This window comes from Thunnus thynnus, chromosome 5 (genome assembly GCF_963924715.1).
Source record: "Thunnus thynnus chromosome 5, fThuThy2.1, whole genome shotgun sequence".
Taxonomy (NCBI): domain Eukaryota; kingdom Metazoa; phylum Chordata; class Actinopteri; order Scombriformes; family Scombridae; genus Thunnus; species Thunnus thynnus.
This window is the reverse complement of record NC_089521.1, coordinates 30,650,698-30,675,820: the sequence shown is the minus strand read 5'-3', so window position 1 is coordinate 30,675,820 and position 25,123 is coordinate 30,650,698. Positions and strand designations below refer to the sequence as shown.

The following is a 25,123-nucleotide window of genomic DNA, read 5'->3' as shown; positions in this document are numbered from 1 at the left end:
TGATTTTACTTGACTTTTTACTTCAACCTTACGATACATTTCTATAATTCAGTGTCTTAAGCTTCACACCAAAAACAGTTCAGGTTGAACAGCAATAATGTAATTCAGCGAAGGAAATGTAAACCGTACAGAGTTAAAACCAAGCTATAAAAAATGTAAATAATCAGTTAGAGGACTTTTAGTTTTTACTGGACAAGATCCAGAGTATCAAAAATAGATTTCTTAATTAACTGGCCAATAAATAATGTCAGGATTTTTCTCATTCGTGTGCGACTTCAGCCTCTGTAACGGCATTAAGATTGTTAGGATGTGATGGTTGAATTACAGCCCTTTTATTGTTGTTTTCTACAGTTCATCCAATTCTCTTGTGAAACGTTATAAAATCTTTGGTTTGTCCGTGAGGTATGAGTCGTCTTCACGCTTTAATTCCTGAGACAGATGAGGAGACAGTAACCTGACGTGATACCCTGATAAACGAGGCCACAGGCCCGGCGGAGGCTGCTGATTGGATTTCAGGCACTTGAAGATCAGTTCGATGCACTTTGTGCAAACGTCACTGTCGGTTCATTTTTTTGTCCAAAGAGCGAACAGTAGAAGAAGCACTGAGAGGGCAGTGAGACTACTGCGGACCTCCGCAGAACGGTAAGGCGGCGTCACTGGACTTGTGTTCCCAGTCGTACTGGTGGTACTGGTCAAACTGGTCGGGCTGGGCACCGCTGCTCAGACTGCAGATGTCTCTGTCGATAATCTCGTTCACTGCAACAAAAACAGAAGCGAGAGACAAAAATCTTTAAAACATTTCTATTTACCGATACACAGAAAACGATTCTTAAACTTATAAAATCTGAAAAGTTGAAAACATGATAAAAAATATTCATCTGAATTTTCTGCAGAAATTTGTGGCTGTGAAGCAAAAGTCTCTCGCTTATTGTTGGTGACTTGTTAGTTAGTTATTAATTTTTAAAGTTTTTTAATAGATGATTAATCAATTAGTTGGCAACGATTAAATTAATCAGCAACTATTCTAATAATCGATTTGAGTCGTTTTTAGAAAAAATTAAGTCCAAATTCTCTGATTCCAGCTTCTTATATTTTCTGGTTGTGGACTGTTGGTCGGGACAAAACAACATTTAAGGACGTCATCTTGAGCTTTGGGAAAAATGATCGTCATGTTTCACCATTTTCTTACATTTTATAGACCAAACAACTAATTAATTGAGAAAATAATCGACAGATTCATCGATAAATAACCGTTAGTTTCAGCCCTAGTTTTAACAACAAATAACTCCTGACTGAAGGTCCAATCACTTGCTTTTTTTTTTTGAGCTTTCAGCCCTGTTGGTTTGAGATCTGCTGAAAGTTTGTGAAAAAAGCTAGTAAGTGGACCTTTAGTTATGTTTTTTTGTTTTGTTTCCCCTGCTTCTTGCACAAATGCATGCTGGGTTGGATTTTTGTTCAAATTACTGAGTAGATATGAAATGTCCTAATTTAAGGAGCGATTACTAGACTTCTTCAGTTCCCTGCAGGGCCACAGGAGGGCGCAGCTGGACACAAACTGTGACTTTCAGCTTTAAATATTTTCTCCACATTCAACTTTCTATGATGCCTGAAGCAAAATAAATGTACCTGAACAAGTTTGTCTGGTTGTAAAAGAGATAAACTGGCTTTTTATCTACTAACTAATACATTATTTACTATTAACTGATTCCACATCATAAATCAGCACTTTAATTTACGACACATGCTGAAGTGGAGGTGACAAGTGATGTTTATTATTATTATTCGTAGCGGTAGTAAAGCTGCTCCGCTGAGTCTATTTGCAGGGCAGCAAATGGCTCCTTCTCTGCTCCATTCAGTCTATTCATAGCTCTGCTGTGAAACCTGAAGCTCATGAAGTGAACCAACACCAAACACCCCCCCTCCTACCCCCCCCATTCCTCCTGTTCATACTGAGCATTAGAAGATCCCTTCATAATGCATTTACTATGTAAGTGATGGGGGACAAAATCCACAGTCCTCCTTCTGTGCAATAACTATATTTAAAAGTTTATCTGAAGCTAATATGAAGCTTCAGCGTCCAAATGAGTCAAATCAAGTAGTTATCTTTTACCTGTCCTTTAATACAGCAGTGGTTGAAGTAGCCTTTATAGTAGTAACAGTGAACACTGATATGGTGATTTTAAGGTCAGAACTTGGCTTAATTTTGTTGAAAAGTCAAAGTTTTTCAGTCCACTACTTGGGTTCAGACTGAAACATCTGAACTATCAGATTGTCATGAAATTTTGTAGACATTCATGTTCCCCAGAGGATGAACCTAATTATTTCTGTGATCTCCTGGCTTTCCCTCTGGTGCCACCATGAGGTTGACATTTGTGGTTTTGAGTGAAATGTCTCGACAGCTACTGAATGGATCAGAATGAGATTAGGTTCCACACATTCATGCCCCCCCCTTCCGGATGATCTATAATAACTTTGATGATCCTCTGACTTTTCATCTATCATCATCATCAGATCAAAATCATAAACGGTAAAAGAAATATGAAAGTAGCCACCGTTACGTCACCCATTGGTTTCTGAAGAACCATTTTGAAGCTCAAAGTGGGCCGTCCCAGCCATTGCCATCTTGGCAGTGCCTGACTCCGCCTAACTCCCAGGTGATCTAAAATGGGCAAAGAGGTGGAGCTGAGGCGGCCGAATGAAGCCTGGTTGCTGAAACAAGCTGCCTAGCAACTAGTGACCTGTCACTCAAAGCAGCCACGTTCTTAATTATGCATAACTTTAAGTCTTAATAAAATTTAAACAGCTGAGTTATAAAAAAAATCACCCCCCGTACAGTTGTCATGAAAGGGGAAATTGGCTATAGAAACCAAAACTGTTTTTTGTAGCAGGCTGTAAAAATGTTTATTTCTGCTGTTGGGCATTTTAACATGGGCGTCTATGGGGATTGACTCGCTTTTGGAGCCTCAAGTGGCCATTCAAGGAACTGCAGTTTTTGGCACTTCGACACTTTGGTTTGTGACCAAATACCTGCAAAACTAACTAACAAACTAACTAACTAACTAACTACTTCCAATAAGCAGTACAAGAAACGAAGCCTACTAAATGTCTCATACTTAACGGAAACAATACAAAACCTCCTGCATAGGACGTCGTATCATCTGAGACAACTGGCGCTTTGCTTTATAGGACAACAGCGTCCACCTACAGCAAACTTTAACATCCACTGTGTCTAGTCTACATGCTGTCTAATGTCATGATTTGTGACATCACAACTGGTCCAGACATAAATTATTATTCAGAGTATTTTATTTACATCTTAAAACATTCTAAACCTGCTTAGGATTTGTGTGTTGTATGGCTTTGGGACACAGTCTATGGTTTAGATATACATTTTAATTTCTATATTTCAGTGTGAAGCATGTCTAAAACACATTGAAACACAGTAAGTGAAATAGTTTAGAAAAAATGGTTATATGTAATCTAGACATCTAGAAATATTTAACTTTTTGCACCATTTAACCAAGGTTCAAACCAGATCAACGGCTTCCCAACATAGAGTCTCTCTAAAGGGATCTCAAGATAAATGTTTGGGCTCAAAAGATGATCAACAAGATAGAAAAGAAGAAAAAGCATTCTAATCTTTATTCTGATCTTTTCTTTTTTGCTTGTGAGTTACTGGATAACTGCATCTACTCTAACACTAAGTTGAACTGTCACAACATGTAGACAAGAGGTCACAAAAACGTTGTTTTAAGGGGTCAAAACCCGAAGCACCGACGTAAACATCTAAACATGTTTTAGCCTTCAAATCACTAAATTAATCACCAGCAGCAGCAGGAATATTCTTTAAAAGTGCTGCAGTCACAGTGGTTTTACTCGTGTGCTTTAATCTGTAACTTAAGTGTGAGGTTGAAGTTTCTTCGAGGTTCAAAGTCAAGCTGAAAAGTGAGGAGGGGGGCGGCGGCCAGGCGGAGGGGTCGGAGGCCTGACGACAGCTGCTGCTCGCCAGCTGAGACATGGCAACAGATTTAACCGCCGTCTGCAGCAACCAGCGCACACGGCTATTATTAACCCAGATCAGAGGGAAACACAGTATTCACACACAAACACACACACACACACACACAAGGCCTGACATATAAATAACCAACATCATAGAGCAGCACGGTGTAGACAGACTGACACACACACACACACACAGATGGATTGGATTTCCCACATTTTGAAAATCAAGTCAAAGCATTTAATTTTGGAGATCACTATTTTGTGACTGATCTCCTGAATGATGCACAAAACCTCTCAGCGTAAAAGGTCGCGGCAATTCGGCCAACAAAGTTTGTGATACAGTCGCAGAGTAACAGTCAACACCGCCCGCTAAACACTGATCTGAGTCTCCTGCAGTTCATAAGACATTAAGACATCTATGTAAAAAAAACAGGTTAAATTCGGTTTAAAAGTTAAGATGTCATCTAAGTTACACATAACCGTTGGTTCAGCAGCAGTTAAATAACTATATTTTATATTTTTAGGACCAACTTCACACTGAAATCCCCTTTTCACCAGCAAATCAACAAATGTGTTTACTGGTTACGTGCATGCAGATGCGTCGAGATTGGATGTTTAGAAGTGAAAGAATCACTTTTCTGTATGTTTTTATCCGTATTTAACTCTGCCTGCTACACACAGACCCCCCCCCCCCGTCTGTTTAGGCCACTTGGTTCCTTCCAGATAGAAAGTCCTACGTAGCATCAGCGATGCTCGTAGAGTCGCTCAGCTGTAACCGGAAGTCATGTAGAATCAATGTTAACCACAGTTTGAGGTGTGAAGAACCAGTCTCAGCTCACACCATAAAACTGTTTGACTTGAATGAATTTGTAAGTTACTCAAAGCTTCCAAGTGTCTCTGTTTAAAGTGACTTTAGCATCAGTGGTTTTATCTATAAACCACAAGTCATTAACATTAGCGTTAGCTTCTTGTCGGAGGCGGTTTGATCGGTCTACCAGCTTCAGGACACATTAGCTGCTGCTAGAATAACTAGCTTGAATCTCCGAGCTAACTGTCAACGGTCCAGTTACCCATTATGGGTAATGTAGGCAAGAAAAAAAAAGGAAAATATCGCTGGTTCTGTTGTAACACTTTTCATCCCTTTTTAAAAAAACCCTTCATCATGACTGTTACAGAAGTGTAATGCTAAACAGGGGGAGTACTGTCTTAACCCTCATCAATGCATAATTAAAAACAAGACCAATATGTATCGACCTGGTTGACTGGTCTGGACCGGTTTTGATAACACTCTCAGTATCAATTTTTTATATATTTTTTTTAGCCACAATAAAATTAATCACTCCGGTTAGACACAAATAGCACTTCCCCCCGTTGTGTTTTTCTAGCTCTGTTTTTGTTTCGGAAAACTGAGCTTTAATATTTAATGTATTTAAATGATACGTTTGTTTGTCAGTTTATTTTGACTCAGTCATGCATACTGTCCCACCGCAGGAAATACTCACCACAGCACAAAATGTGTATAAATCCACAGCTGAAAATAGTCCCCAACAAAGGCCTGTTTGAGTAACGTTTGCTAAAAACTACAGTGTCCAGCTGTTTTGGTTTTTTTTTAGGAAAATTTTAGGAAATGACCACAGAGCCTTTTTTTAAAAATGGAACTGTATATGTGTGGGGTGTTTTTAAAGGGGCCATATTATGAAAACTCACCTTTTCAGTGCTTGTGTGAATGTATTTGGGACTCTGATGAGCCTACTAACACAAGCTGCGAAATAAGAATGAGTCAGTTTGGTGTGGGTCGGCTGGCTCTGTACTCTTGTGATTGAACAAGCTATTCAGATTTGACGCCCCTTCTTACATCACATGGGGCGAAGCTAAACTAAACTAAGCTAAGGGTGAAAAACTTCCATATCGTGGGGCTGAACCGGGGGACAGAGCCACTGCTTGCCAACAGACGGCTGCTGAACGCCGGCGTCGCTGCTGCTGTTTCATCTTCTGGAGGAATAAACATTTGATTCTTCTCTGATCCGAAGCAGTTTACCGGCAGGAGGAGTTTGTTTTTAAACTTTTGGGATTAAGTGGATTTATCTTCAACCTAGCCGGCACTAAGCTAACAGCGGAGTCACACACCACCATCTTAAATGCCGGTGAGGTAATAAATAGTTTTTAAGTTACACAGTATGTAGATATCTATGTTTATAAACAAAAACATCACTGCTGTATTTTTGCCTTTAGATGAGTGCGGATGGAGCAGCTATAATGTTTGCGTAGCTCTGTTCCCTCTGAACTCCCTTCAGAAAACGAGCATTTTAAAAGTAGTTTGCTTGTTGTGCGGGCAGACCTGACTAAGGATGAATTTTTACAAATTGACATCATGATGTAGTTATTTCGGCATCCCTTTGATCTGTTTATTGCTATTAAATCACAGCAAAATCTAAGTTTATTTACACTCAAACCAGCTGTTCTGAACAGGGCTGTTTAGACAGGAGGAGAAGGCTGCTGTGCTGTTTGATCCTTGTGGTATTTTGACCAAAGCATGTCCAATACATTTTATTAAGACCCCAGGGAACTGTGTTAAATTGTGGAAAAGGAGTATAATATGGCCCCTTTAAAAGATCTTCAACAGGAAACAGTGAGCCTGGGGCTGAGAGCCACATACAGAGAAGGGAAGTCAGGAAGTATTGAGGTCTTTTCATGGGATTTGGTGAAAAATAAGCCAGCTGATGTTTTAATAAACCAAACTTCCTACCATCATCCAGTGTGATCTCCTGGAGGCCCAAGGATCCCGGATTTGGCTGGTCCACTGGCTCTTGCTTGATGCTCAGCACCCCTCTTGGGCTCTGGGAGAGCAGAGAGTCCTTCTGGGGTTCAGCGGGGGTCACAAAGGCTCTCCTGGGAATCAGAGACGGAGACGGATCCCTCCGAGGTCCACCGGAGGAGGTGTGAGTAGGGACGGAGGAAGTCTGAGGAGGCAGGGAGGAGGGCTGAGGCGGGATGGTGAAGGTCTGAAGGGGCACCGTGGAGGCCGGGGGAGGCATCGTGGAGATTTGCGGCGGGATGGAGGAGGTCTGAGGGGAGATGGTGAAGGTCTGAAGAGGAATCAAGGTCTGGTGGGGGACTGAGGAGGTCTGAGAAGGAATGGAGGAGGAGGTGTGGAGAGGGATGGAGGAGGTGTGAGGAAACATTAAGGAGGTCTGAAGCGTTGCAGAGGAAGGAGGGGGGTGATGGAGACGAGGGGCGTTCTGGGTAGAAGGACCACAATGCACTGGGAGGTTGCAGGCATCATAATAAACCACTTCTGGGCTGAGGGCTCGGTCATGAGGGGCCGCCTGACAGAAGCCAGGGGGGTTGTGGGAGATGTGGTCCGGCTCCCAGCGCTCCTGTTTGACCAGCGGAGCTCCGGCCGCGGCAGGCAGGTGGCGTCTGGCTCCGGGCAGATAGGTGAAGCTCTGCGTTAGACTTCTTCTTCTCTTCCCGTTGGAGATGTAGAACTGGACTTGGATCGGACACGTTGTCTTTTTATTGTAAGGAGGGATCTCAACCACAATGTTGGACTGCAGGACAGAAACACAGAAACACAAACACACAAAAACAGCTGCTGTCAGATTAATCCAGTAACACCAAACACCTGTTTATAGGATCTTACATAGACAGGCTCCCAGTTTGCATCAGAATAAATGACCTTCTTCCATTAAAATATAGTGGGAGGACAGCCAACAGTATATTATTATTCTATTTATTTTTATGTTTGAGTTAGTCTATTTAGTTAATGTATAAAATTCAACCTTTAATAGTTTGTTTCTTTGATCTCCCTCATTGTTTTTGTATTTTGATTTATGGTAAGTGGCTGCTGTAACAGTTTAATTTCCCTTTGAGATTAATAAAACATTATCTATCTATCTATTAGTGAAATGCGTCAAAATTAATGCAACAGGAAATAATCTCATGATGCAAGTCACAGCTTGCGTGTTGCAAAGTTTGTGAAACAAATTGATGGTCTGCAGCAAGAGGTTTGGATGTGGAATTACATTTCCTCTTAATCTGTCAAATGTTTTATACTTTTTAACACTTTTTTCATCAATAAATAAAGAGCTGCAATGATTATTCAATTAATCGAAAATTAATTTAAAAAATCTAATAATTGTTTTAGTCATTCTTTAAGAAAAAATGCCAAAAACAGTAACTGCTTTTAGCTTCTCATATGTGATGATTTAATTTTTTCTTCGTCACACATGACAGTAAACTGATTCTCTGATTGAACCCAACTCCACCTTTGACTGTGGGAAATTATAAATTATATTTTTCACTATTACTTGATGTTTTATAGACATACTGTTTATCACTTTATCAACGAAATAGTCGGCATATTATTCAATAATGAAAATAATCATTAGTTGCAGCCTTATATAAAAAAATCATGTTTTTAATATTACTTATATTTCATATCTGCCACTTTTTCAAATTTGTTTAAGATGACAGACAACATTCAACAATATGAAAAACAAGACTAGAGCTGCAACGATTAGTTGATGAAAAGAAAAATCTTGAACTGAATATGTTTGGGTTTTGTAGGTCGGACAAAACAAAATGATTTAAAACATCTCTAAGAGCTGCGGGAAATTATAACAGAAATTTTTGAGTATTTTCTGACAATTTGCAAACTAAACAATTAGTTTAGAAAATAATCAGCAGATTAATAGATAATGACGAGACAATATTGCAAAGAAATATTGCAAATATTGTAAAAAACAATTCAAATGCAACATTTTTTAATATCATGTAAAATATTCTTTATTTAATAGTATTTCTACTTACTCCACTGCATTTTTCTGGCACAACTCTGGCATCAATTTCCCACAGCGATCTCCCATCTGAGAAGACATCAGTCACATTAACACGTTGGTTAAAAATCAGCTTCATGTGATTCGGGTGGTGGGATGTAAACTTATTCAGCGTATAGTGACGTGATCTCACCAGGCCCTTTCTCCATGAAGACGACTTTGGACTGCGTGGAGATGTTGGATCCGGTGATGAGCAGCTCCTCTCCTCCGTCCACCGAGCAGCTGGTCGGACTGAAGCTCTCCACATGAGGAAGCTCCTGGCCCGATCGCTGGGCTGAAACACAACACGACACGGTTTTTGTTTGGGTATTTAAACGCATGCAATATGCAATTTCTGCCACTAGGGGTCTCTCAATCAAAATAATAACAAAAGACGGAGTTTGATGACGTCGTGAAGTAGAGTTGTTTCTCTGATAACTTAAGATCCAGATGTCTGATGACTAAAACCCTTCATCTGGTTAAAAGATACACTTTAAGACGACCGAGATCTAAAAAGTTAATCATAAAAATTTGGCTTAGAACTGGATAAGAGTCAATTTATGAGAATTTCTGGCAGGAAACCACAATGCTAGCACATTATCTTGTATGTGTATACTCATTGCTAGATGCCATTGTGGCAAACAACCACAACGCTGATGCATCATCTTGTGCATGTTTACTCTTCGGTAGAGGGATGTATGACACCATTGACAGGCGACCAAAGGAAACAGACCGTTACCTTGATTAAAATGACAGATTTCTCTGGGTTTGAAGATTGTTTGGAAACATTTGGGATAATTTAGGTACATAACTCAACAAAATATATAACATAGGTCGTTTTTAGACATTTATAGCGGAATAATTAGATATTATAGCTTTAAATATGTCTGTAGTTTCTCCACGTTAAATGACAGACTACAGGAGCGGCACATTCACTTACAGAGGAAACATTCACACAACAGGAAGAAAAAACCTCACTGATTATGATCTGTGTTTGTCAAATTTAAGCAAGATGAAGCAATACTTCACACCCTCTGAATTTCCTCTTGTGTTTTCTTCTATTATAACCCAGTTTCAAAATATAATGTGAATATAGTGTTGAATATAATGTGCTGCTGACCTCACTGGAAGTCACACAGTGAACAACAAAGTCAGATGTAAATGTGATGCATTAAATATTACAGAGTGACTCACAGCACTCCACAGGAATAGATGCCGTCTGCAGCCATAACATCCGGCCGCCCGGCTGTGGCAAGGCGACCCTGAACACAACTCGCACCCTCGTGTTCTTCCGCCCGATATCCGTCTCTCCTTTCTTCAGCTCGATGTCGGCGTTACGCAGCTTCAGGATGCCGGCGCAGTCAATGCTATCGGAAAAGAAACAAACAAAAGACACACTGTTCATAATGCATTATCTACTTTAAAAAGGATGCTGTGGAGTTTTTGATTTCTAGTGAGGCTTTAAAGCAGTGTTTTTATGAGCGAGTCCCTCTCGTTCTGGTTGTATTCGTGCAGAGGGAAGTGATGCAAATGTGTAATACCTGCAAGCTATAAAACAGGAGGAAAAGGAAGACTGAGCAGGTGTCATCTGCTGACCTTCCCCAGGTGTCATCTGTGGTTCTCAACTTGGACGACAGGTTAAATCACTCAGTGTGATGTTAAATGATGTTGGCATTCACCTTAAAAAAATGGGCCTGTATAAAAGCAAAGCCATATATGTCCTTTCACGCCCTTTTACACTATTCCACTGATCAACAGTTGGTGGCAGTTATGTGCCAAGACATGTAAAAGACTGATAGACAATACTAATGCGGATGTAAATAATGCAGGTTTACAAATGTTGGTATTAAGAAATAGGCTTTGTTAATATCTGTTTTATGAGAGAGGAAAAGCCTTCAACACTTGGCCACTTTAATGAGAAACACTGAACGCAAACACAACTTTCTTTGTTACAAGAAACCTCCACATGGCACCTTTAACTCAGATCTTCTCTTCAGCCCACAGATGCTAAAAGCAGAAGTACTGCAACACTGCATATTGTTAGTTCTACTATGACTACTAAAAAGATAACACTCATTTGTAATGTGTGAGAGTTGTCTAAATGTGTTTGTGCTGTTTGTATTGATTGTTGTAACAGATTAAAATGCATTTTTAATCTCAAAAAGACTATCAGCACTGGTAACAACCTACTACTATTACTACTGCTAGCATTACCCGTACTTCTACGACAACTGTTAAACCTTATTATTACCTCTACTACTACTACTACTACTACTGCTGCTGCTGCTGCTGCTGCTGCTGCTGCTGCTGCTGCTACTACTAGCCTGAAGCTACTACTATAATGTCATTTCAGTACAATGATCAGGCTAAAAATTAACATTAAGATTATAATGAAAAGCGGATTGGGCCAAGAATTGAGCCCTGGGGTACTCCAAAACTGAACGTTGAAGTAAAAGAGGAAAGAATGTGTGCTGAGAGAGACGCATATCAGATCTGAGAGGCGCACATTATCTTAGCCTCCTTATCAAGCACATCTATGCGTGGTCACGTTGTCGAAGTTTATCTTAAGGTCAAGAACCACTAGCAAAGAACACTGGCTATAAGCAACGTGTATAAAAATGTCACGAGTAACTGCAGTTTCTAAGCTGAAATCTTTCAAAAATGTTAGTATTTAATGACTTGTAACATCTGGGATGAATAGTATTAATAATCTAATTATGTCATTTATAATAATATACTAGTCAGAGGGAACAAACCACTACTTTTACTGCAATACTTTAACTTCACTTTGCTGCTAATACTTATGCACTTTTACTTAAGTAGGATTTTTCATGCAGGACTTTTACTTTACTTAATGGAGTATTTTCACACTGCTGAATTGGTACATTTACTTAAGTAAAGGATCTGAATATTTCTTCCACCACTGAGGGTAAACTAAGATTTTAATGCCTTAAAAATCAACTGTAATACTAAATCCAGGTGTGATACTGTTGCCGTTGTTACCTGGCAGACATGTTGTTTTCTGGAAGCAGAGGGATCTCCAGAACCTTGGTGCATTCAATTATTTTCTCCTGGCAGGTGGTGGTAACCGTCTTCCCCGTCACCCGGTGGACCTGGTAGAAGCAATGGGGGCGAAGGCATCGGTCGTCCGCCGTGCCGATGAACAACAGCAGGCTGACCGGCTGCTCGCTGTATCCGCTCAACTGAAGACAGAAATTCAATGATACAAACAAATTTGATGAAAAGCTGAATGGAGTCTTAAAATAAAATGGTCGAATGTGAAACTGAAATGTGAAATTGACTAAACGCAGTGTGACGCATTGATGTTGTTTGGCAGGAAATTCTGGTGTTTTCATACAGTATATTGACTGGTCTGATTGGTGAATATGATTAAAGTTTAAAGGAATAAATGTTATATTTATATTATATATATATATTTATTTGCATTTCTTGTTAGCCCCATGTTCAATTCATGAGACCAAAGAACACTGGTTTGCACAATAATAATAAATAAAACAAAACAACAGTAAGCAAAAAAGTGTTTTGGGTGAGATATGGAGGCCCGAAAGTGAAATGAGAAATAAATTTAAAAAATGCCAGTGATTGATTAAAAATAAATAAATACATTTTAAAATTTGCCAAAAAACAATAAATAAAGAAACGCGGATGATAAAAGAAATTTTAAATAAATGAAATATTAAAGGTGGAAATAATTAATAAAAAATACATATTATTGACAGATTATTGATTTATTGCACACTTATCTATTTATTCTTTTATTTGGCAAAATGTATATCTATTTATTTTCTAATAATCACAGTGATGTATTTATTTATTTATTTATTTCCTGTGTCATTTTTGGGCCCCCGTATCTACGGACAAGTACATAAAAAATAGACTGATTAAACATGAATGAATGAATAACAAACACATTGTGTAAAAACATTAATTAATTTAACAGGATCTATTTTAATCACTATACAATAAAAGGCCTGGTCTAGCGAAGTGCATCAAGTCACGTTTGATCCTCCGTAGCTTTCTGACCATCTTTTCTTCACCTCCCACCATCAGTATGATTTTCAGTTTCCTGTATAACCTGTGCCCTTCTCTTGACAGTAAACGCTGTCAGTTTTTACACATGCTGCTGCAGAAAGCTCATCTGGCCTCAGCAGCGGCCTGAGAATGCGACACCCAGAATAGCCCTGCTGGTATCCGTTACATACGAGGCCTTGACGGAGCTTTACTGGTCTCGGCCTGCCTCTGTTCTCTGATCCAGAGGATCCGCGGCGTCGTTCGCCCACAACATCAGCAAAAGACGACCGACACAACCACAGTTGCCCTGTGGTTTTTTTTTATCTTTGGTAGATCATCAGAGGCTCAATCAGTATGGCCTTCAGTGTGTGGAGCCTGCAGGAGTCTACATGCAGTTTGAGAATATTTTCAATCTCATTACAAGGCTGCAACTAATGTTTATTTTCTCTTTTGTTTGTTTATCAATCCATGAATCATTTATTTCACATTCATGCCATATCAGAGATGTATCCGACTTATCTCTTTTTAATAAAAATAAAAGCTCGCAAGTCATAAACATCTCTGCCATCCATCCCGTATGACGTAACTGCTGCATCACTCTATAAAAAGTCTGAGAATAGCGAAAGTTGCCCTTAACCAGAAACCATGGGTACATCATCAAATGGTGTTTTTGTCCTATAAAACAGTCCGATTCCCAAAGATGTTCAAGTAACAATGATTTAAAACAGAAAAACAGAAATAAACGGTCATTTCTGAGAAGCTGGAACCGGAAAGTGATTAGCATTTTTCTTGATAAATGACTTAGACAGAGCGGCTGTGACTCAGGAGGTAGAGAGGGTCATGTGTTAATCGCAGGGTGAGTAGTCATATAAAAGCACTACATAATACAGTCCGTTTAATCGGTTATAAAAATAGTTAATCATTCATTTTCTGTTGATCACAGAATCACATTATGATGATTTCAGCACTGATGGTAGCAGGTAATCTTAATTACTGGGCTACAGTCTGTTCGATGAGGGAGAAAAACTACATCAGGTGAAAATTATCATTAAAACATTCTGTATTTTTATATGTCTTCAAACCTTGTGCCTGATATAATGTAAATCTAATACAATTAAGTTTAAAGTAAAAAACCTGAGAGAAATGTTTGCTTGTTTACTCAGTTATAAGTGAGGACTTACCTTGACAACAGGGTGTCCTCCAGTAGGCGCCTTGATGGACCCTCGACTGCCCTCCGTCTCATAATGCGCCCTGTGGTAGGACTTGGGCTGGACCTCCAGCTTCAGCTCATACTGGTCATACTGGCTGGGCAGAGGCCAGTCCAGAGGAGGGGGCGACGAGGTCCTGGAGGCAGAGACAGCAGACATTTGAGTAGAGCTGCAACAATTAATTAATTCATCGAATAATCGCCAACTATTAAATTAAATGTGAATATTTTCTGGTTTCTTTAGTCCTCTATGACAGTAAACTGAATATCTTTGGACTGTTGAGGATAAAACAAGACATTTAAAGACGTCACCTTGGGCTTTTGATCAACATTTTTCAACATTTTCTGACATTAAATGGCCCAAACGAGTAATTGATTAATCAAGAAAATAAATGACACATTAATCAATAATAAAAATAATTGTTTGTTGCAGCTCTGCATTTGAGCAGTCATTCAGAATTCGTTATCAAGATGATAAAAGAACATAAATAAAGCTCGGCAGTACTGGATTTTTGAGACCCCATACCAGTACTGACATCTGAGTTTAAAAAATTCAATAACAATATAGCAGCAGATATGAATCTTTTTGCATTAACACATACAGACTGATAAGGATTCTGCTATTAAATAATTGTGATCAATATAAGTTCTAGCTGAGACATCTTACAGTGTAAAAATAAACTTGTCTGTGCTCTCTGGTGGACAAACTATGTGATGTTTACAAATAACACATCTTTGGTATTTCTTGATGCTTGTTGGCCAACATATACACCAATCCTGATATCTCTGTGATAGGCCGATAAGCTCTACCAGAATGCACTTATCAGAGAATGAAAGCAGTCATGAAGCCAACCTGAACAGAGGAGGGTTTCCCGGCTTGGGTTTGTTCCAGCTGAAGTGGGAGGGCACCTGAAGGAAGAGCTCGGCCAGGCCGTCCTGTTCTCGTGTCTCCTCCCCGGGAGAATCCTGGAAAGGTATCACGGTTCTCAGCTCTTCCAGTCCGGGGTCCCCCTGACTGGCAAGGAGGCCCAGCTGGCTCCCAGACGTCCTCCTGGTCTTTGAGGGGACGTCCAGCTCCTGGTAGCTGGACATCAGGAGGGGCCCCATGGCGCCGGCGGGGCTTCCCACCCAGGTGTCGTCCGTCACGCTGCCCCGTGGGGAGGCACCTGGTGTGGGGCTGGGGGAGTGGTGAGGGGAGGGCGAGCGGGCGTGGGGGTCGGCACTAGAGTGGCGTCTCTTCCCACAGGGGGACGTCGGTCTGGATGACGGCCTGCAGGGAAGGTTGGGATTATCAGAATATTACCAGGTCAATGTTGAATCAATGCAAGACTCATATTCAACATTTGTACCAAAAACATTTTAAATTAAACTTGACTTCCTGTGTAGAATTAAAGGTTATCTGTCTTTTCGAAACCATAACACTATTCTGCACTACAAAGCCAAAACAGCAGTAACTACATCGTTGGTTGAAATTGATTTATTTAGCTAAAAAAATTATTACGCCATAGGAAAAAAACCTTCAAAAAACCCCTACAAAACAGGTAAAAACCAAACCGCACTGATGGCACTCTAGCTAGTTACGGCTAGCCGACAGCTAGCCCTCGCTAAAGCTAATCTAACAACTTTATCCAAACTGTTTACTATAATTGAAAAATCAATTCTGATGCTCCAACATCTTAGTAATGAATGACAAAATGAAGTCATGAGGAGAAAAAGTAATACCAGACATACTAGTCCTGCTAAAAGCTAACCAGCCTAGCTTAGATTGTCCAAACATAGAGTGCAGTATTTGATTTTATATGACTTCTTTTTTGGTGGGAGGAAACTTTTAAAGCTGTTAGACCATAAAACTTTAAAACCTTTTCTTTCTCAACTTCACCACTTCTGCAGTTACTGCTGTCTGCCTTTGCAAAGCAGCTTCTATGTCTGAACTTGATTATAGAGATATCCTGTACTGTCAGGCTGCAGCAATTAAAGCCGGTTTATCACAGTGCTTTTCACTTTATCACTACTGACAAATCACTGGATGGACTCCCTGGCTGTCAAGAAGGAATAATCATCCCCTGATATTCATCTTCCCAACTACTTCACATTTGTTTTGTCATTCTAATCTTGTGAATCTAAGTTAAATCTATGTGCTTTCTGTCACTTCTTTGTACTTGTGTAGCTTTATGTATATGTGTTGTTTTTGTATTGTGGTTGTCAGACATTCATGTCTCTCCTGAGGAAGAGATCTTGATAATAGATCTCAGTAACACTAAATGAATTAAAGTTAGTGATTAGATATTTGGGAACCATGGTGACATCTACCTGGAGGTGGGCCGGCGGTTCAGCCAGCTCTCCTCTGTGACGCTGGTGCGAGGAGAGTGGCAGGGTGACTGGCGGGGCGACTGATGAGGCGACAGCGCCGGGCTGAAGGCTGAAGGATGCTGATACTTCTGCTGCCACAGCTCCACCCCAAAAGCCCCGCCCCCGCAGCCCGGGGACCCCACAGGTGACCCCACAGGGGACCCGAGGGCGAGGCGCGCGGCATCGCGCAGCTCTCCGTCCACGTCCTCGTAGATGTGGGAGAAGGACTCGCAGGAGGAGAGGTCGGACATCCAGCTCCTGGAGGACAGGCTGCTGCAGGGGCTCGGGCAGAGTACCGGGTCCCGGTAACAGGGGTCCAGAGGGAGGTAGAGCTGGCCTCTGGACCAGGAGGTCTCCAGGTAACCCCCCTCTGCCCCGCCCACCACCAAACCCTGCTGGCTACTGCATGGTTCGCCATGGTTGTTAGGAGCTATGGAGGTGATCTGGATGCTGGGGCAGTCAAAGGCTCTGGGGTTCCCCTGGGCTCCATACTGGGGCCCCTGGATTTGGTAGCCGACCTGCTGGTAGTCGTTTGCGGTGGGGAGGCATGGAGGGTGACCCTGCAGCTCTGGGCTGATGGGCTGCTCAGCCAGAGCCTGTGTGGAGGAGGTAGGCGTCCTCACATGGAGATCTGGACCTGCGAGACGTGAGAGATGAACCAGTATGCAAATCAATGTGATCATTTGCATTGCAAACACGCTTTTATTGCCTTCAGCATTCAGAGTTCTGCAGCTGACAGCAGTACTCTGAAAACAAATCAAACGAAAATGCTTATCAGTACATTCTGTTCACTGAGTCTCACAACACAAGCTGTAAAATCTAAATGTTACTGTGCTGCTTCTGCCGTCTTTAGAACATGTTGTTCTTTATTTAACTAGTTAACAGATAGTTGTAATATTTGTTAACTAGACTGTTTACACATAAATATCTGTGTCTCTCTTTGACAAAATAATCTGCAGATTAACCAATAATGAAATCATCAATGCAATAAGTAGTCAGTTAATCAATTAGTCAATCAACAGGAATTAATCGGCTACTATTTTGATAATCAAATAATTGTTTTAGTCCTTTTTTAAGCAGAAATACCAAAAATTTGCTGATTGCAGCTTCTTAAATGTGAAAATGTTTTTTTTTGTCATTCATGACAGTAAACTGAATCTTTGGATAACTGGACTGCTGAGAGGATAAAACAAGACACTTGAGGACGTAACCTTGGGCTCATTTCTCACAAATTTCTCACATTTTATAAGCAAAGCAATTAAGAATTTTAGATTAATTGTTAGTGAAAACAGCTGCAGCCCTACTTCTGATGGACAGTTACAAAATGATGCAGCATAACTAGAGATATTGTCTCTTTTAATCCACACATTCTTCTTCCTCGTCAAAACCTGGTGTCTGCATTACCCACAATGCAACTCACTCGACTCACACCATTGTGGTGTGTTATGCTAGTAGCTGCTAATGTAGCCTCCAGCAGAGATGAGGAGAGGTTTTTTTTTATTTTTATAAACTTGTAGTCTTCAACCGACGCCCACTCGAGTAACATCACTTGAGGCAATTTATCAGATTTCATACAGCTTCCTCTGGAGAAACAAAAGGTTTTATACTACTTTTTTTTTACACATTTAACACTTGGAAACACACTCTTGAGGTGTGAAATCACCCTTTAATGTTAATCCGGCTGCAGCAACGGTTCAGTGAAACTACAGCAGCAGTTAATAGCACGTGCACACTGACAGAATATCTACAACACTTCAGTAGGTTCATTCACACAGCTGCACACCCTCCTCACCACAACATGACTATTAATACCGCTCTTTCTCTCTCTCTCACACACCTTGCGTGCTACATGCAAAGAAGGCGTCAAAGCGGCAACTGCGATCTGCTTCGCCGGCTCTACCCGCTACCTCTGTGCAAATCAGCCTGCATGTGCTGAACACAAATACGTGACATGTGATGCAACAGTTGTCCCCCCTCCAGGGCAGACAGGAGGAGGAGGAGGAGGAGGAGGAGACAATGCCCACCACCAGCTGCGTGCCACAAGGCGGTTAGAAAACCAGGAAGTAAAATCTTCCTGGCAGACAGGCCGGGCGACACAGTGTCTGAAAATAACCAGTCATCACGCATATACAGTATCTAACTATCTATCTGTTTCTCTATGCTGCTGAATGTGATCAGAGCATCATCTGGTTGGTTGCATACAGCTTACACACACACACACACACACACACACACACACACACACACACACACACACACACACAGAGGTTTATTACCACAATAACTACTGACTGCGGTTAAACAAAGACGGTGAAATATTACTGTTAGGCAACAAGCCACCAGAAACTGACGAGGACTCTTTTATTCTCAATTTCGAGATTCTCCAGCTGAGCTTTTACACGTTGAATACAAATCTGATCCATTTAATGTGATTTTAGACTCTTAACAAGTCATTAGACTCTTCCTTTAAACCTCACATTAAATGTTTTCCTCATGTGTAGGGGTTACTACGGCTGCAACTAACAATTATTTTCACTATCGATGAATCTGTCGATTATTTTCTCGATTCATCAGTTAGTGTTTTTGGTCCAGAAAGTGTCCGAGATGACGTCCTCAAATGTCAACCGACAGTCTACAACCCAAAAAATATTCAGTTTACTGTCATAAGCTCCTTTCACATAATGCACTGCGACCCTGAAGTTATCCAGACATTACCCGGAGCCGTATGTGTGAACGCAAATGTCCGAATCAGTCGGACCGGACATTAAACAGACTTTACCCTGCAGGCTCCCTACTACAAAGTAATGTCCAGTTGAGCCCATGAGTGAACACAGCGGTGATTTCACAGCGAGCGAGTGGGCGTGACGTTTCTATCATGCGGCTGGCGTTGGATAAACGCAGCAGGACTGAGCCTGAACGCTCCGCCGTGAAGCCAGCGCTTAATGAGAGAGAGAGCACTTCCTGTGATTTCTCATAAAATAAAAGCTGTTTTATTTCTGGTGAAAAGCTTAAAAATCTGAATTACAACTGCAGCGTACTTTTTGTGTCGTGTCCTGCTGCCTGCTCACTCTACCGAAGCACCACCCCGCGCCTAAACCAAAAAAATAGCGAAATAGCTGTCGATCAATCCAATTAATCAACTAATTGTTGCAGCTCTAAAAGTGAGTGATAAATAAAAAGCCATACTTCATATCATTGTCACTATTTTATCTCTGTGAGGATTTTTATAAAGTTTTAGTCAGCATCAGGAGTTCAGACAGTATAAAACATGACTGATATGCGCTGATCCCAAATAACTACTGCTGCTAATCAATACATTCAAACTACAGCCCACTAATCAATAACACTGATTAGTTCAGTAAAGAGTGCCTGCAGCTCTCAGTGGAGGCTGATTTATTCTCTTCTTCCCCTCCTGATCCAACGTTCAAAAACTCACCTAAATTTAACAGCAGACAGCTGGATGTGTCACGTCCACCACAAGACCTAATGACTTCCTGTTACCATTTTCAAAGTAAAAGCCTTTTTTTTAGAGCATATGTTAATAAGGCGAATTTAAGCCGTGTGAGATATGTGATTATGTGCACAGACACAAACACTCTCCTCCTTTTCTCTCTCCCCTTTTTATTTAAATTACGGTTTTAATTATGCCTTTAAAGGACCCATATGTAAGATTTAGGAGGATCATATTCATAAGTATGTTTTAATTAGTGTATAATCACCTGAAAATAAGAATCATTGTGTTTTTGTTACGTTATAATAAGCCCTTTATATCTACATAGGGAGCAGGTCCTCTTCTACAGAGGCCGCCATGTTTCTACAGTAGCCCAGAAAGGACAAACCGAACACTGGCTCTAGAAAGGGGCTTTTGTTTTGTTTTTTTGCAAGTTTTGCAGCCACCGTAGGTTCTCCTACACGCTTGGAAGGAGAGGGGGAGTATTCAGTTTGTTTTTATCTGCAATCTCACCACTAGAGTCAGTATCATCATTTAAATCTCCTCTACAATACAGACTTCACTGTGAGAGCTTATCATTTGACTTTCGCGCGTGTTTAATTGACGTTACATGACATTTCTTTAATCTTGCACACAGGAAGTGGCTTTAACTAAGATTATATATGGTTAATTTGATCATTTGATTTGAATTTGCTGCCTCATGTGAAACACTTTGTAACTTGGATTTTAAAAGTTTTTTTAAAAAAAAGTAGTTTATCATCTGGAAAAGATCATTTTTTTAAACAACCGTCAACAACGTGATGACATTTGTGAACATACATAACACACACACAGTCTATCTCTTCCTCTCACCCCCACCCAACACACACCCACACACACACGCAATCACTCACACCCACCCACACACACACTCTCTTCCCTACTAGACAATATTTTTGTTTTTATTAAAAAATATCTAACTGCAATTATTTTGACTGATAGATCAAGTGTGATATGATTTGCAATATTAGAGGGGATGATCATTTTTACAGCATTATTCTCATTTTAATTGAAAAACATATTATTATATATATTATATATTATTATAGTGTGATTTTTTTTTTTGCAGGGATCTGAACCAAGCAGATGTTTTCTTAAGTCTGTAGAATATGATCTGTAGGTCAGAACATCTCTGCAGCAGAAAGATATTTCATTTAAAATGATATTTTGACACATAAAAAAATATATTGCGCCTCCTTCGATTTGAAAACTGCAGTCGGCCATATTGTGATTTATATAACATTTTAATTAATTGTTCAGCTCTACTTTTTTTGAGAAGCCTTTATCACTTGTGGGAAATACACTACTAATCTATTCATCAAGTGCAATATTGCACTTGTGCAGCAATGTGCAATAGAAAGTATGTTCGTCTCTTATCTCTCTCCTGTTTTTTTTACTCGTGGTAAATATAGCTTCTGTTTAATATTTTCATTAGGAAATATGGCACATGAGAGGAATGTTGGTTTAACAATGAGAATCAGAATTAAAACATAGCAACATAATAATAATGATGATAATAATAATAGTAATAATAGTATAATCAAACTACTGTGCATCTCAATGGATCAAAAGAAAAGACAAGACGTGCTGCTTTCTGCTCACAAAACCAAAACGAAACAAGAAACAAACACACACACACTTCTATGAGAAAGAGAAAGGAGAAAAAAGAAATAAGTGAATTAATTAATTGTTGATTAATTCGTTGAGTGATTGATTGATTAATTAATTAAAACAACAAACAAAAACAAAACAAAAAAGGGGGAAGAAATAATTGTAAATATTTTATTATATACTCTAATTGGAACTAGACTTGAAGAAGCCAAATTTCATTGCTTTTAATGTAGGGCTGGGCAATATATCGATATTATATCATTAATGTGATATGAGACAAGATATCGTCTTAGATTGTGGATATCGTAATATCGTGATATGACATAAGTGTCGTCTTCGTCTGGTTTTTAAGGCTGCATTACAACTTACCAGACTGTTGTAGCTGTTCTATTATTTGCCTTTAACCACTTAGTCATTATATCCACATTACTGATGATTATTTATCAAAAATCTCATTGTGTAAATATTTTGTGAAAGCACCAATGATCATTCCTACAATATTGTCGCACTATAGATATTGAGGTCATCTCTATAAACAGATATCTGCATATGAATGCAGAATCTGTAGGCAAGGGACAAGATTTTGGGATCCGAAGTGTTCTGGTTTCCGTTTCGGCGTTTTCTATTAAGTGGGTCTATGTGAGGACTAGCGGTATCTACACGACACACCTTGGTTAGGTAGAGGCATGAGGAGTGAGATGGTAGGTAAACAGTCCACGTGGGGAGCGAAAGAGTCGGCCAATATGTCGTCTGGACCTAAAAGTATCTATGTTAGTTTGGCTTTGAAAACTGTTAACTGAGTGTAAACTGGCTACTTGTGAAACAATCCGATCGTAAACTTCATCTCTCAACTCCATTCTCGCGTCTCCAGTTGCTAATCGGACTGTAAACAATGACTGGCGCACAGAAGAGGAAGTCTTGGCCCGGATAGCCCAAGTAGGTCTATCTACGGACTTGCAGTATCTACACGACACACCCACTTTACTACATGACACACCTACTTGGTTAGGTTTAGGCATTGAGCAGTGAGATGGTTAAAGGTTAGGGGTGTCGTATAGTAAAGTAGGTATGTCATGTAAATTTGCAAGACTGCAGATAGACCCTCCTCATTTATACAGGAACATGTTTTAGTTGTATGCAGGTAAACAGTCCATGTGGGGAGCGAAAGAGGCGGAACACAATGGCCAATATGTCGTCTGGACCTAAACACCAGTTTCGTTTTAAACTGTTGACTGTAAACTGGCTACTTCAATCCAGTCATGAACATCATCTCTCATCTCCATTCTCACCTCTCCAGTTGCTAATCAAACTGTAAACAATGACCGGCGCACAGAAGGGGAAGTCTTGGCCCGGATATCCCAAGTGGGACTACCAGCATCTACACCACACACCCACTTTACCACATGACACACCCACTTGTTTAGGTTTAGGCATGAGCAGTGAGATGGCTAGGGATCAGGGGTGTATGTCATGTAAGTCTGCAGACTTTAGACAGACCCTCCTCATTTCTACAGGAACATGCGTTGGTTGGACGCAGGTCAACAGTCCATGTGGGGAGCAGAAGAGGTGGAACGCAATGACCGATATGTCGTCTGGACCTTAACACCCACAACAAGTATCGATGTTAGTTTGGTTTTAAACTGTTAACTGGCTACTTGTGAAACAATCCGGTCGTACACGTCGTCTCCAACTCTATCTGCGGACATGCAGTACTTTACACAACACACCCACTTTACTATGCGACACACCCACTTTACTACACGACACACCCACTTTACTACACAACACACCCACTTTACTACATGACACACCCACTTGTTTGGGTTTAGGCATGAGCAGTGGGATGGTTAGGAGTTAGGGGTCTGGGATCAGGGATGTGAGTCTTGCAGTAAAGTGGGTGTGTCATGTAGTAAAGTGGGTGTGTTGTATAGGTCTGCTACACTGCAGGTTGCCCCCAAACGTTGACAGTTGCCCCCAGAGACTAAATCGTCGTTAGAAAATAGCTGATAGTTTCCAAGATTGATATCGAGGTATTTGTGTCAAAAAATATTGTAATATTTGATTTTGTCCATATCGCCAAGCCCTACTTTAATGTTTCTATTTGCTGTGTTGCTGTTGCATGTGACAGTAAAAACCTCTTGAACCCTTTTCAAACATTGATTTTCATGTTTCCGTTCTTTATTGTTAAAAAACCGCAGCGGTTCAGTTCCGATACTCGCTCTTGTCAACTTGACGCTGTTGAGATATTGCTAACGTCGCCGAAAATGACACGTACCTGCTGTCTGTCTCCCGTCCTCCTCAAAGATCAGTCTGAAGTCCAGCTCCTCCGCGAAGTTTACTGTGGACATTGAACCGGAGAGACACCGCAAAAGTCCTCCGAGGGAGCCGTTAAACCGACCTGTTTGTCTTTAAAACGGACCTGTCTCGCTCACTTCCATCCGACTGAAAGCAGAACTCCGTTTCAACTGAAGCGCCAACAATACGTCGACCAAAATCCCGATTAAAAGTTGTTCAACGACATGAACACGATCAATAAACACGCCTTCGTACTCCGTAGTTTAAGCAGAAAAGTCCCATTACTGCGTGAACTTGTCGTGTTCGCGGTTTGTTGGTCGGTTGCAGCGAGTTTTACTCTCCTCCAGGTTAATCCGTATGCTGCTGCGTTCATGGTCTCCTCGTAAATATAAACTACTTAAACCGTCCGTGGTTTGTTGTCAAAGTTGGAAATCAAGCAGCAAGGTGTTAAGTTTGTCCCCCCCCCCCCCCCTCCCCCTCCCCCAATTTAAAAAAAAGGCTAATTGTGTGTCAACAATTCATTATTTACTTAATATGTATGGTTTATTTATATCTGGTACTTCTTCTCTATTTATTTTTTGTATTGCTCTGTGTATGTATGAAGCCTAGAGCATGCCACCAAAATAATTATACACTTTAACAGTGTTTTATTACCTTCATAAATTGATAGATTTTAAAAAGCCAAAATTAATCAGATTTACCTTTAAATTATACAATACTTGCAGTCAAAAAATAGTATTTAACTTGCGAATAAATAACTTTATAGAGATTAAGTTACAATTACAAAACATTTGAGTTATATAATTTAAGCAATCACAAAATGCAATTTATAAATGTTAAAGCAGGAGACACGTAAACTGTGAGGTGAAATGTGATGGGCAGATATGAGTAAACACAATAACCAAAAGGTAAAATTAAAAAGTCTTTTTACAACTGGAAAACCAAAAGTTTTCATCCATAATTTAACAGAGTAAGGAAACAAAATGATTAAATTTCAGGTATTTAAATTTATAGTTTACAGTTGTAATTTCTGAAGACTCAAGGTTTAATATCATATGAATAGTGTAGATGATCACGATGTTTATTATGTTTAAGTTTTATTTAGTTACTTATGAATACTCTGCATCTGTTTTTATACTTCCTTTTGCTGCTGTGACACAAATTTTGTAGTTTTTACTTAATTGATCAGTGGGTGTGCATGTTTTAACATTTTTGAAATGTTTATACCGAAATTCTTTAAATGAAAATGTAAACGTATACCAGCTCAAAGGCAAAATTTGCACAAAATATTCAGTAGCTTTAAGTTTAGTCAGTAAA

At 40.1% G+C, this 25,123-nt stretch overlaps 1 protein-coding gene and 1 long non-coding RNA gene across 2 annotated transcripts in view; one reads left to right on the top strand and one right to left on the bottom strand.

Annotated features, from left to right (window-relative positions):
• The window catches only part of LOC137183541 (uncharacterized), a 32,020-nt gene extending 20,032 nt beyond the window's left edge, over positions 1–11,988 (top strand). Inside the window, exon 4 of the long non-coding RNA XR_010928483.1 lies at positions 11,901–11,988. This is a non-coding gene — a long non-coding RNA (uncharacterized lncRNA). The remainder of the gene's footprint in view (positions 1–11,900) is intronic.
• nfatc3b (nuclear factor of activated T cells 3b) lies at positions 1–24,185 on the bottom strand. The gene is made up of 10 exons (XM_067590686.1): positions 23,787–24,185; positions 16,372–17,047; positions 14,915–15,331; positions 14,036–14,198; positions 11,826–12,025; positions 10,017–10,189; positions 8,977–9,117; positions 8,818–8,873; positions 6,752–7,556; positions 1–756 (listed from the first exon to the last, which is right to left on the bottom strand). Exons 1-10 carry the CDS (start codon positions 23,857–23,859, stop codon positions 620–622), a joined length of 2,841 nt encoding a protein of 946 aa, XP_067446787.1. The 5' UTR covers positions 23,860–24,185; the 3' UTR covers positions 1–619.
• Between the last annotated feature and the right edge of the window lie 938 nt (positions 24,186–25,123).